General features: G+C 51.2%; 1 protein-coding gene across 1 annotated transcript; it reads left to right on the top strand.

Moving 5' to 3' along the window:
- The first annotated feature begins 4733 nt into the window (after positions 1 to 4733).
- On the top strand, positions 4734 to 7600 carry LOC117865398 (protein MEI2-like 7). The gene is made up of 4 exons (XM_034749595.2): positions 4734 to 5386; positions 5486 to 5593; positions 6959 to 7100; positions 7394 to 7600. The coding sequence occupies exons 1-4, from the start codon at positions 4734 to 4736 to the stop codon at positions 7598 to 7600; spliced, it is 1110 nt and encodes a 369-aa protein (XP_034605486.1).
- The last annotated feature ends 6267 nt before the right edge of the window (positions 7601 to 13867 follow it).

Genomic DNA, 13867 nt, shown 5'->3' with positions numbered 1-13867 from the left:
ACTGCGCGAGCGGCATGCTCGTTCTGCAATCCAAATTATAGACTCAAGCGTATTGAATCATACAGTCGGCCCCAACATTTGACATAAATGTATAGCTATTTTTTTATTTTTTAAAACGAATCGGCACGAGAGTTGCCTGCTTTACTTTGCTACACTGAAAAGGAGGACAGAGTCAGAACTCGAAGAATTACTATACAAAAAAAAGAAAAGGAGTCACCTTGCCGATGCCACCATGGAAGCAGAGGGGGAAAACAAGAAGTACAAAACATGCTCAAGCAAACCGTAATATTCATGAAAGATGTCGGACCTCAGCCGCTATTCACATGAAAGCTTCCCCTTTTTATTCTTCAAAGAACCTCCTAGCTTACGATTTTGTGTGGGCTCAAAAATTCTTACATTCCTCTTTATTGAACCACTAGGCTTCTTTGCTGACCGTAGTGGTGCTTTGCTTGGCTACAGTCCCCAAATGTCGCACATGAGGCATCTCGTTCCAAAAACATTCAGCAAAGCGGCATTCAGTAAAAAGGTAATGTGTTTCAAACACATTATCTTTTTACTGTTGGGATCACTTTTAACGTCGTTTCCGCAGCACGTATGTTACTTATACATGCACGTACAAATGTAGCCAAACTACTCCACAAACACGACATGGCCACAACACACTACTCCACAAACTCTCTCTAGATCTCTCTGTGCGCGCGCGCTAATGCGCCATGTGTACGTGTCGCTGCTAATGGGCCCGCCATGTCTCGTCATCTTCCGCCGACGAGATCCGATCCTGCTCTGCTCCCCACGGCCACGGCCCACGGCCCACGGCCGGCCGGTCACACTCGCGCGCACACCTCGTCGGCGACGTACTCGCCGGCCGCCAACCGCCGCCGGCGACAGGAGTGGTCTGGCTGGGCAGGCACGCGATACCGCAGCTCGATGCATGCCGCACGGCCAATCCGGACGCAGAAGATTATTGGAAAAAAAAATAAACGGACGCAGAAGCAGGCCTGGCGCCCCCGGCTTAGGCTTATTGGGCCAGGCTGTAGTTGGGCTATGTTCGACTTGTTAGCGCCACAAACATATATCATCACACTTTTGGTTTATTCGATCCGCTAATTGCAATCTACCGGCCCACAGTGTGTGTGTGTTTGCCGCTGCTCGGCTTGGGTTTCAATTTTAGTACCACACGGAGAAGCTAAGCCAACGCCGCCCACCTGAAAGGTAACCAGCGCTGCGTAGCGAACGGGGCGACTGCGCAGGCGGCATGCTCGTTCTGCAATCCAAATTATGAAACTCAAGCGAATTGAATCATACAGTCGCCCAAACCTGTCTCCTAAGTTTCTTAAGAGGCAAGTCCACATATGACATATATGTACGGCTATTTTTTTTTTCCTGCCCATAATTTTTTCCTTTTTTAAAATTTTTTTAAACAAATTGGCATGAGAGTTGCCTGCTATACTGAAAAGGAGGAGAGGCAGTACTCAGAGTTACTGAATCGAAAGAAAAAAGGAATATCCTTGCCGATGCCACTATGGAAGCAGAGGGGGGGGGGAAAAATAAGAAGAACAAGACATGCTCAAGCAAACTGTAATATTCGTGAAAGATGTTTGACCTCAGCCGCTATTCACATGGAAGCTTCCCCTTTTTTATTCTTGAAAGAACCACCTAGCTTACCATCTGAAGGTCTTCTCGCAAAGATAAAAGAGGAGGCAGCAACCTGGTGTGCTGCAGGAGCGAATCGGCTTAGAGGGATCATCCCTGATGTTTTTAGCCTGCGCGTCTTCTCATGTTTCCTTTCTATTTCTGTTTTTGGATTTTCTTGCTGTACAGTTTTTAAACACTCTTCTCTATCAATACATGCTGGGCAGTAATGCCGGCCGCTTCAGGAAAAAAAAGAAAGAACCTCCTAGCTTACGATTTTGTGCGAGCCCAAAAATACTGACATTCCTTTTATGGATCCGTATGGGTCAGCAAACCAAAATAGCAAGGCTTCTTCGCTAACCACCAATCAAGTATAGTGGTGGCTTTGCTTGGCTACAGCCCCCGATTGTCACGCATGATGAGGCAATCTCGCTCAAACACATTTTGTGAAGCGGCATTATTCTCGCTTCAATCACATTATCTTTTTACTGAATGCCGCTTCGCTTCAAACACATTATCCTTTTCTTTTTACTGAATGCCGCTTTGCTTCAAAGTTCATTAGAACCACTTTTAACGTCGTTTCGCAGCACGTATGTTACTAATTGCATGCACGTACAAATGTAGCCAAACTACTCCACATACACGACATGGCCGCACGGCTAAGGCCGATGCCGATGCCGATGCAAGCCAGCAGCTGGAGCACACTAGTCCTTTTAGCTGCACACAAATTAAGCTTGTTTCTTTTGAGAGCATCAGCACTTGATCAGTTTTTATAGCGCCGTATTACGTTAAGCCCAAGCAGCGGCAGTGAGACTAGACGTGCATCAGATCAGATGGCAGTGCCGCGCGCCTGCCGCGGTTAGTGGATCATGGACAGCGTGTGCGTGTCGCTCCCCCAGGTCTTGTCATCTTCCGCCGACGAGATCGATCCGATCCAAGGTACTAAAGTTATTTAGCGGTATGGTTGCGGATTAAGATGGGTGCAGAATAGCAGGTGCTATAGCGGAGGCTAAGTTTTAGTAGCAGAATTCAAAATAGTCATAATTTTAGAGTATATATGAATATTAATATGAAGTTTACTTTAAAAAAGCTAAAATTTTAATTTAACCATCACATTTCAAGGTAAGAAACACAAATAAATAGCTATAATTAAAATTTATGAATATATATTAACATTAAGTTCTCATATTAATAAATAAAAAAATTCATTTTTCATCCTACAATCCTTTGTCACTATCTAAATAATCATTTTAAACATTATTATTACCATTATTCATGTTCATATGTCACCTAATCATAAATGTAGCGAATAGCGGTCTAAGAGCAACTCTAAGAGTACTCAAAAAATTCTTCCCCAAAACTATGTATTGGGGGTTCTTCCAAAAAAAATTCCCCCAAAAACATATCAATCCACAGCAGATCGCTAATAAATAGCCCCTAATATTTTAAAACAGGCCACGTCATCGTATTGGGCCCATCGGAAGGGCGCGCGAGCGTGCGGGAATTAGGATTGGGGGATGAATGCCAACGCTAAAATATACGCAGTGGTAGGCTGTTTTTTAGCGTTGCTAAAAAATTAGGGAAGGTTTGGGTGGACTGTTGGAGTTCGTTTTTTCTTTTTTTTCCTTAAAAAAAGTATTGGGGTAAGATTAGCAGCCTCTTGGAGTTGCTCTAATATAAGCAATAGCGGCCACAATAGCAAGCAATAGTGGACAATAATAATCGCTTTCAAACATCTTAAGTCCGCTGCTTGTAGCGGTAGTGACCGCTATTGATCCTGCTCTGCTTCCCCGGCCACGACCCACGGCAAGGCGCCGGCCGGTCATCCCCCGCGCGCGCACCTCGTCGGCGACGTCCTCTCCCAGTAACCTGCTGTTAGGAACATCCTATGCTTGGGCCGTTGTATGGGCTCGGGGCGTGATTTGGTTGGGCCTTGCCTAGACAGAAATTACAAAAGGAGCAGCAACTCTATCGAGTGTTGCGGGCATCGATGAACTTATCAGAAACAAGTCTCTCATGTTGTTCTCCTTCCTCTCTGTTGCTCTTCCTTCCCCTGTACTCCGATCTTCTTCTCCGGTGATCCCTAATGAATCTCTAGTCTATTTCCATTCCCTTGCTTTGCTGCCCTTTCCCGAATTCTACTCTCTTATATCTGTATCCTAAACTCAGCTACTACTGTATCACACTACCACTCGTATTGTTCTGTTGGATCAAGGAGGAGGGTTGCTGACACCTGCCTGGCGGCCGGCGACAAGGGGCCTGTTCGCTTCAGTTTATAAGTCGGCTGAAAAGCTGAAACGGCCGATTTGTTGTGAGAGAAAAACACTTTTTGATGGCTGATAAGCTAGCTGAAATAAGCTGAAGTGAACAGGCCGAGGAGGCTGGGCTGGCACGCCATGCCGCACGGCCAATCCGAAGGCTGCAGGCTGTGGCGCTGCGCACACCTTCCCCTTTCTCTTTTCCGAGCGCCTCATCCTCATGCATCCACCGGCCGGCAGGCAGGCAGCCGATGGGGAGGACAAGGCTGCCGCTGCGGCCGGACACCGCTTTGGTTTGGTTTGGACAGTAGCGAAGCACGTTACCACTCTTGCTTCTTTCTACCCAACACGGGTCTGATCGATCGTGTGCATTCGTGCCCGATCTCTGGACTCGGATCTCTTGCCGTGCATGCTCTCTCGTAGAGTGCTACAACTCCTCATTGCAAAAAATAAAATTGTACATTTATTTATTTATTTTCACATCTTAACAGTTCTGTTTTCCTGTTGCCATATGACGTGGCAAGATTTTATCTGGAACACACACCATGCATCACACATTCACACCAATCATTCAGTCAATCAAACTCAAACCTGAACTACAGAGCTCGCGGCCCTCCGACTCCCATGCATGCGGGTCCCACCTGCAGTGACACAGCGCTGCGCCCAAGCCAACCCAGCAGCTCCCCACCTCGCCACGCTCGGCTCCATAATAAAGGCGGCCATGTCTCCAGCGAACGCGGCCGCGCTTCGCATCGTCTCAGAGTGCGTTCCTGCTTGCATTGCAACTAACCCTCGCCGCCGTCTCCTTCCATCCGCTCCGCCCCTCCCACCGAAGCCGCCACCATGGCCGCGACGAAGCTCAACCCGGCCGCGCCGCCGTTCCCGTGCCCCTACGGGCTCCACCTCGCCCCGCCGGCGCCGCCCCCGTTCCCGCCCGTCGACGCCGCCTGCCCGCCGCAGTTCCCCTTCATCACCTACTGCTGCGTCGCCGCCCCTCCCGCCGGCCACATCGGCTTCTGCTTCCCCGTCCAGCCGCCCTCCTCCCCGCCGGCCGTCTGCAAGGGCGGCGTCCCCGCGGCGGCGGCGGCGGTGCACGGCCGCCCGCCGCACAAGCTCATGGCGGCGTTCTCCGGACTCGGCGGCGCGGGGAAGCGGCAGGCCGCGGCTGCCGTGGCCGTGAAGCCGTGGCAGGGACCCGCACCCGACGCCGCAGCAGCGCCTGCCCTGGTGCCGGCGGCTGGGCCGCGCAAGCCGCGGGCGGCGCGGCGGAAGGCTGAGAGGAGCGTGGCCAAGGTCAAGTCCAAGACCAAGGCGCCACGGCCCCGGAAAGCGGCCGGCCCGCGCGCGCGCGCCGCCGCGAAGGCGCAGCGGGAGAGCTCGCCGCCGCCGCCTCAGTACACGACGAGGCGGCCGCGGTGGTGGAAGAGACTGCCGGAGCCGGCGGTCGGTTGGATCACCAACACTGTCATGCTCCGCAATATCCCCAACAAGCTGAGGTACGCGCTTGACCAGCAGCGATCATCACAATGGCGGCGTTCTGTTCTTGTTCTTGACCCCCATCCAAATGATTCTTCATTGGTGTTTGATGTGTGCAGGAGCAGCGACATGATCTCCTTGCTCGACCAGCACTGCAAGCTCGTGAACACGGCCGCCGGCGCCGTCGTCTCCGCGTACGACGTTCTCTACCTGCCGATGGATTTCAGGTGATGAGTCCAGATCACTTGTAAAACTGCCTGCATTTTCTTGCTGCAATTTGTTGGGGGAGAACACTACATGAAATTAACCTGCATGAAAGGCAAAGTCTGAATGAAAAATGAGGTCACATACTCGATCACATTGTGTTCCTTTTCCTTTTCTTCTTTTGACACATACAAGAACGAGAGGGTTCAGTTGTCCTTGTTCTGAAAAGGGCTATAAAACAAGGAGACAGTCGACAGAACAAAACAAAAAAAATTTGATAGTTTTTGAAAGATTAAAACTTTGATAGTAGGGCAGAATAATTTCTTGCAAGGAATATTTGTGTTGAATATTTGCTGCATCTGCTTGTTGGACGTCCATTTCTCCTCTGGCCACACTATTGCAGTGTTTTTTCTGTGCCATTGCAATTTGCACACGAGTGTAGAATTATTTCCTGCATGTTTTTGCGCAAATTGGTATATGTAGTAGTACTCCCTGTTTTTTCTTTGAGGGTCCCTGCTGTAGTGATATTTGAAAGCACATGAAAACTGTAGGAAAGTGCAAGGAAGGTGAACTTTTAGAGTACTTTCCCTTTCTTTTCCTTGTTTTGTACACACACAAAGGCAGGCTTCAGTTGTCCTTGCTCTGGAAAAAGCTGAAGAACAAGTAGACAAAACAGCACAAGTGAAATTTGATGCTAACATTTTTGTCTATGGAACAACAAATTTGACGAAGCTCAGTGGCCATAAGTAGTACTGATATTATATGATCTTCTAATTATCCCTTTGTCGTGCACAAATAAAATCCGATGGTGATATTTGTAGATTAGTTTCCTGCATTTTCTTCTTGACGAGCTTGGCCAATGGCCACAAGTATGTAGATTAATTTGCCGGCATTTGCTTGTCGACGACTTTGGCCATTGCCACAAAGCTGTAGGCTACGGAGTAGTCACTAGCATTTTCTTGTAGACTAAAATACTGCACTTTCTTGGTGCGAATTACTGGATATATGCTGTTTAAGGCCACATGAACGAAACCTGTAAGTATAAGGTTAACGAAAGTGAACTTTCAGGGTACTTTCTTCTTTTGTACACACAAATTTCAGTCTCTTATTCAGTCCTCCCCCTGTGAAAAGCTGGTAAAGAACAAAGAGACAAACCAACACAAAGATGAAACTTGATGCCAATAATTTTTTGGAGGAACAAATTAATCGGATGCTTCTGTGTTACTTCAAATCTATCTGCATAAGTAGTAACCACTTGATGAACTGATGTGGTTGTATGCATCTTGTTTGCTTCTGCATTTGCTGTGTGTATTGGTTCTTATGAATTCGATTGCGATCAAACAAATCCATGTGATATTGTGATGTAACCTTGAATTGATGATGTGCAGGCGGGGTTGCAACTTCGGCTACGCGTTCATCAACTTCACCACCACGGCGGCGTCCCGCATGCTCTACTACTCCCTGCAGGGGTCCGGCTGGACGGTGCACGGCTCCAAGAAGGTGATCCAGATCGTCCCGGCCAAGATCCAGGTGAACACACACATATCCTCATCCTCTTCCTCCTGCGAACAAATTGAATAAACTATTAAAGACGCAACGCAAAGATGAGCCCCACGACCACAAGGATGCATGGCGGCTGATGATGCAGCCTGCAGCTAGCTAGGACTAGGAGTAAGCTTGTTTTTGTTGGGTACTCCTAAAAACGATTTGATGTGTTTTACTTAAAAAAAGGTTTGATGCGATGCCCTTCTCCTTCAGAATCATGATGATGCGGCTGTGATTGATGGATGGATGGTCATGGATGGGTGTGGATGTGTGCGCAGGGCCAGGCGAAGCTGGTGCGTCACCTCAAGCAGCTGAAGCTGGAGTGCGAGGACGACGAGTTCCTCCCGGCCGTCTTCTCGCCGCCGCGCGACGGTGTCACCGCCGGCGGCATCGTCCAGCGCCTCGGCAGGCTCGCCCGGCGTCCGGCCACGACGACGGCGCCAGCGCGCGCCGCTGCAGCGACGCCGGCGCCCAAGGAGCAGTGAAGCTGCTCTGGAAGCATGTGTGCATCTCTAGCCCGTTCGTGGTAGTGTAAGCGCGGTCAATCCGAAGTCAGGCATGCCTTCCCCCTTCCTCTTCCCGTGCAAGAACACGCTTCTTGTTCATGATGCACGCCGCCCGGCGAGGAGGGGAAGGCTGGGGGACTTTGGACGGTAGCTGCGTAGTGGTCTGGTCTGATCGGTTCTCTGTAGTCTGTACCGTTGAGCGTAGCAGTAGTCCGTGTACTGTAGTGCAGCGTGTGTGTCTCATGTCATCTGTACCTGCTGTGTTGTGTTGTGTGTGTTCAGCTAGGGTTAGCAGCGGCAGCTGCCTGTAGGGCTCTAGGGCGTCTAGGGTACGGTAGGCAATGTCTGTGTGGTGTGTCCCACTTTCACTTTCGTGCTGCCTTGCCTGCTGCATGGAACTGGTAGAAGCTCTTGTGATGTTGTAGGGTTGTGGCATGCATGGCCATGGCCACTTGCAAGTTGCAAGGAGGTTGGTTGTGGTTGGTTCCTAGAACGAGGAGAGACGAAGAGAATCTCTGTTCCCTGCGCTGCGCGTGTCCGGATCCGTGGCGCCATCAATGCGGGCGGGCGAGGGTTCGTGGTCAAACAGTTGCCACTTCGGTGAAAACTGAAACCTGTTACCTGTCCGCCTGAGACCCGGAGCCGCTCGCCGTTCGGCCGGCGCGGTCGCCGATCGAGATCTCTGTGCTGCGGCAGCCGGGAGCGACGATATCTCCTCGGCAGGAGCATGTTTGTCGGCACGTACCTTGGATCGTTCGGCTCGTCCGCGGCTGGTCTGCTGGTCGTGCTGCGTTGCTGGCGCTGTCCGGGCGGCCTGTTTCCTGCAGTGCCCCTCTCCCTCCTCCGGACGCCGTCGTTCTCCTTCCCTTGTTGCCTTGTTGGCTCGGGCGGGAGCAAGCGGCGCATGTGGCCACCGGATGCGCAGCAGGAGCGATGCTTCTTGTGTAGATGGATCCGCAATGCTTCTTGGTTTGGTTTGTTCTCGTATACAATAGGTCAATAGCAGGGTAGTGAACCTGCCTCGCCTGCTGGAAGTGTCCTGAGGAGCAGGTAGAGACGGCGGCAGCAGCAGCAGGAGGGCAGCCTTTGATCCGGTCCGGACCCAGGGGCTCCAGAGCTTCCCGATACGGCGGATCAGGGAGGGCGGCTCGTGCTCCGGTACGCTGGCCCGGCAGGTGAAAACGAGACAGCCCTGGCCTCCACGTACTCCACCTACCCCGCTGCTGCAAGGCTGCGCCGCGCGCAGCTCTACCTCTACGCCGAAAAGGCTACGGCCGCGCCCCCGCGCGCATGGGCATGGGGAAGCAACGGCACGGGTTGCGGAGTTGACGGATGACGGGGCGGCCGATCTCGGCTGCTCGGCAAGGAGGAGGGTATTTTCAACGGCGCAATCATGGCCTCCCGCTTCGCGCAGCAGACCGGGGACGACGTGATTGAGCTGGGACTTGCGATCGACGGGACAGTGGCTGCCCTGCAAGGAGGAAGAGAGGAACCCTGCAGTAGCAGCAAAGCAAGGGAGATCGATCGGAACAGATGGATCGAAAGCGACGGTGCTTTAAGTTCTTTGATTCGATGAAAAGCTTGTGCCTTGTCCTGTTCTTTTTTTCTGCGTCTGCCCCGTCGAAAGGATGCAAGCTGCAAAGCTCGGTGCCAGTGCCAGAGAGAGCGGCCTCGCCAGCACTGGCGCGAGGGGGAAAGGAGTGGAGTGGCCTTTTAGCTTTGGACGGACTCGTTGGGTTGGGAACTTGGGATCCTCTCCCTGCCCTGATCCATGGCTGATGGCCTGGGAGAGCTGCAGCCTGCAGCGATCACGAACAACAGGCATTCGATTTGGTTCACCTTTAGGGGGCCGATCCGATCGCGTCGTGTCGAGTCCCCATCGCGGCTCCGAAAATCCGTAACGCCCTGTCACGGACGGGTCCAAACGTTCCAGACTCCTGTATGGCTGTGTGATCCGACGATCGCTGGCGTTGTGCTTGGCGAAGCCATGACGCAGGGGTGCAGCAGTGCAACGCGCACAGTGCACACAGCCACACACACAGGGACAGAGGCTGTTCTCCTCTGCCTCTCTTTGGCAGCCATGCCATGCCATGCCAACCTTCCCGATCGCGACTGGCGCGCCGCGCAGCCTTCTCGCCAGACTGAACTCGGCAGCTTTCTTTCACCTGATCAAGCTTCGATTAAGGGGGTGAATACCCCTCATTAAACTTTAGTCCCTCACGTCAAATGTTTGCACACTAATTAGGAGTATTAAATATAGTCCAATGATAAAACTAATTGCATGAGGACTAATTCACGAGACGAATATTAAGCCTAATTAGTCCATGATTAGCTCATGTGATGCTACAGTAAATATATGCTAATTATGAATTAATTAGACTTAATAGATTCGTCTTGCAAATTAGTTCTCATTTATACAATAAGTTTTCAACTTATGTTTAATATTTCTAATTAGTGATCAAATATCCGATGTGATGGGATTAAATTTTAGTCCCTGACATCCAAACACCTCAGCTCCGGTGTTTAGAACATGGACCAATGCATCTTGCAAGATCAGACGGCTTTCACCTGAGCAGCTGAGCTTCAAAAACTTGATTCGCCGCTCGATCGGTTAGGGGTCATAACCGTGTCGTGTCAGATTAGTGGTGATGGGGATTGGGGAACAGGCTCGGTAGTAGTTATGGTGTCAGGGTCAGACTGAAGCAGCTTCCATTCGACCTATTGGAACTGGCTGAAAGTTTGGATTTGGCGAGCTCCATGCTTGACATGATACGTGCGTGCAAAGAAGCCAAGGACAAGGCATGCGTCAGAGGATTAGTATGACGACCATCATGAATGATCAGATCCACAAAACGCTTGAGACCATGGCAGGTCGCGCGCGCCATTAGGCTACACAGCGCTACGGTAGACAACAGACAAAACTGAGGCGCTTCCAGCTGGGCTTCATCAAGTGGAGATGATACTCTGCCAATCCTAAGGTTCGTGGCGAACTGGCGACGTTTCAGTTCAGCTTCTGGTAGGAAAAATAAATATAAACATACTGTCGCAGAGACTTGACAGGTTTAGGGTCGTCTCATCCTAACCGGATACCCCTGTCACATCGGATATTTGGATGTTAATTAGGAGTATTAAATATAGGCTAATTACAAAACTAATTGCACAGATGGAGTCTAATTCGCGAGACGAATCTATTAAGCCTAATTAGTGCATATTTTGACAATGTGGTGCTACAGTAACTATTTGCTAATGATGGATTAATTAGACTTAATAGATTCATCTTGTGAATTAGCATCGGGGTTCTGCAATTAGTTTTATAATTAGCTCATATTTAGTCCTCCTAATTAGTATCCGAACATCCGAGGTGACACTGCTAAAATTTAGCACCTAGTATCAAACACCCTCTAATACTACCTCGGTTGGTTTTTATTTGACGTTCCGACAGAGAAAGCCTGGTCCAGCGGCTCATACTTCAGCGCTGCAGCGCTTAGAGCATCCGGCTCGTATCAGAAAAATCGGCTACGCAAGAAACTAGTCGGTAGTGGCGAAACGTCGCTTGGGATCACATACAGTAAAAAAAACTTCTTTCTTTCTCTTCCCACCCGAGCAGCTTGCAAGGAAGTGGTTGGTCATTTACTGTGCGTGCAAATAATTCTTATTGTCCATGCACCGATTCGTTTTCTTGAGCCGATTCATTCATCTGTACAAAGATTCGTTGTCCTCTAGTAGGAATGAATCGATTCATTCTCTGTTAGCTTGGTCTATGCACCTATTTGAAAAGGCCACGGGAGAAGCGCTTAGTACTCTATTTATGAAAGTCGGACTTTGTTTCGTTGATGGCTATAAAATTACATCAATGCATGAGGATTTCACCGCTTCACCACAGTCAAATCTGCTAGGAACTGCTGCTTTTCGATCACCAACGAAACTGTCTTACACTCTAGGTGCTCCTTACTTCTCCTAAGGGAGAATTGGTAATAATTGGTCTTGGTCGAGGCGTAGTGAGGAGAGACCGTTCTTCCACAAACTTGATTCAAACATAAGAAAACTTGGCACCAGTATCGAACAAAACTGTAGCTTTGATTGAATCAACAAGAAACTCACCAAGAGCGACGTCTGGCGCTGCTGCGGCGTCCTCGGCAGTCAGGTGGTTCGGGCACCCTCGGATAGGTGGCGGTGTGGTCCTTGTCGAGTTCCTCCGCTAGGGTCTCTTGGTGCTGGTGTCTGGTACTGATTGGTGCGGTTCTATCCTCTGCCTGAATCTTCTGCGGACACTCGAACGACTTTTCCCGGAACTGACGGTACGTGTAGCAGACAATTGACTTTGCACCCTCAGGAGAGGTAGGCTATTGGGGCCTCGGCTTCCAAGTACCTGAACTTCCACCTCCTCCACCGATGTTACTGTACCGCTGCGGCTGTGAAGGGTAGCTGCAGGGTTTCTGCTGCTGAAATTGTGGGGGTCCTGTCCTCGACCTCTGAGACGGTCCTGAGCGTCCAAACTGGTCCTGGCGCTTCCTCTTGTGCCCTCGGAACTCCTCGAACTCCAGTCTCAACTTCTCCACTTGGAGTGCCTTGCCCACAAGTGCGTGTAGAGTAGGACAGTCGTGAGTGGACAAGTGCATCTCCATGCCCCGGTGAAGTCCTTTGCGAAAATAGTACATCTTCTTCTTTTCTGTGTTGGAGTCATCCTGTGTGTACCTCATCAGTTCCTGAGACTTGTTGGCGTACTCCTAGACTTTCATGTTTCCCATCTTCAAGTTGCGGAACTCGTTTGCCTTCCGATCCATGATTGCCTCAGGAATATGGTGGTTGCGAAACGCTATAGCAAACTCGTCCCAAGTGAGGTGCGCTGGGTCTGCGTGAGAGTTACAAAAGCTGTACCAATCAGTCACGTGCTGCCCCTGTCCCTGTCCAGGTCATAGCTTGGGTTTGAACAGAACGAGATACAATGTAACGTAAATTAAACAGCATTACATCTAAGCAAAAAGTCCAACAAAGTTGAATTTAGAAGATCCAAATAACATCAAACTATCTACAAATAGCACGGGCTCAATTTTACGAATTTAATGCAACTGGTTTCATATTTTTCGGAGTTAAAATGAATTAGTTATGAAATTTTAAAGATTAAAAAATTTATTTAATTATTTAAATAATTTTTAAAAATATTTATTAAAAAGGGTGACATGTATCAGCATCGGATTGGGCCATGTGGCAGCACGAGGGCGTGCCATGTGTCCGCTGATGTCATGATGACGTCAGCGTTAACCGATCAATGGGCAACGTCACCGGTGGGCCCCATCATCCAGTGGGCCCCACAAGTAAGCCTGGGCTTAGACACGTCAGCGCCACGTGGCGTGTGTAACCTACGTGGCACCACCCTGTGGTGCCTATGTGGTAGCCATCTGGCCCACGGCGGTGGCGCGACGCGACATCGCAGGGCCTAAGAGGCGGTGACCGCACCCAGGACGTCGCGGCGTGGCGCGACGTCGTGGTGCGGTGCGCGGTGGTGCGGGCGGGTGCAGGCGCGGCGCGGCCACGCGTGCGCTTGCACGCATTGACCGGCCGGCGCGAGGCCGTGGGCGCGTGGCGCGGCATGGCCACACGTGCGCGTGGTCCCGGTGTTGCCCCCGATCGCGGCATGGCGCAGCGGCTCACGGGGCGCGATAGTCCGGCCCGCAGCGGCCGGCGGCACGGGGAGGCGCGACCCTCCTACAATTACGGTGACAGCGGCTAGGAGACAAAAGAGATGAGGGGAAAAGAGGGTGGCGGAGCTCACGGTGAAGTGTAGGGTGGAGAGGTGGAGGTGTTGACGGCAAGCGGCGGACGGCGTCGGGCAGCTCCAGCTCCACGAGCGGCCTCCTTCTCCTTTCTTCCTTCTCCTCTTCCCCTTCTCCGCTTTCCTTCCTTCTCCTCCTTCCTCTTTCCCCTCTGCCCTCTTCCTTCCTTTCTCCCCTCTTAGGTGGCAGCAGTGCAGAGGACCCCGGTGGCTTGGATGGCGAGGAAGGCGCCTAGGGTCCATATTTATAGCGGATAGGTGGCTAGGGTTTGCGGGGGAAGGTTCTGGACCGAGCGGCGGTGCGCTAGGGTTAGTGGTGCGGTGCCGACGACGTGGGTAGTCGGGATGAGGCGGCGGCTCGGGCGCGGCGGCGTGGCACCCATCTGGGGCTGCCAGCACGAAAGCAGGGGTATGGAGAGGGTCACGGGCGCGGTAGTGCGCTCCAGCTTAGGCGGTGAGGTGCGAGGGTGGGG

This window comes from Setaria viridis, chromosome 1 (assembly GCF_005286985.2).
Source record: "Setaria viridis chromosome 1, Setaria_viridis_v4.0, whole genome shotgun sequence".
Taxonomy (NCBI): Eukaryota; Viridiplantae; Streptophyta; class Magnoliopsida; order Poales; family Poaceae; genus Setaria; species Setaria viridis.
This window is presented reverse-complemented; position numbering and strand designations above follow the sequence as displayed.

Bases quoted from the DNA above. Each gene is read 5' to 3' on its own strand.
- LOC117865398 (XM_034749595.2), top strand. From the start codon at position 4,734: ATGGCCGCGACGAAGCTCAACCCGGCCGCGCCGCCGTTCCCGTGCCCC. The intron at 5,387-5,485 runs GTACGCGCTTGA...TGATGTGTGCAG, and splicing joins AATATCCCCAACAAGCTGAG to GAGCAGCGACATGATCTCCT. The intron at 7,101-7,393 runs GTGAACACACAC...ATGTGTGCGCAG, and splicing joins TCGTCCCGGCCAAGATCCAG to GGCCAGGCGAAGCTGGTGCG.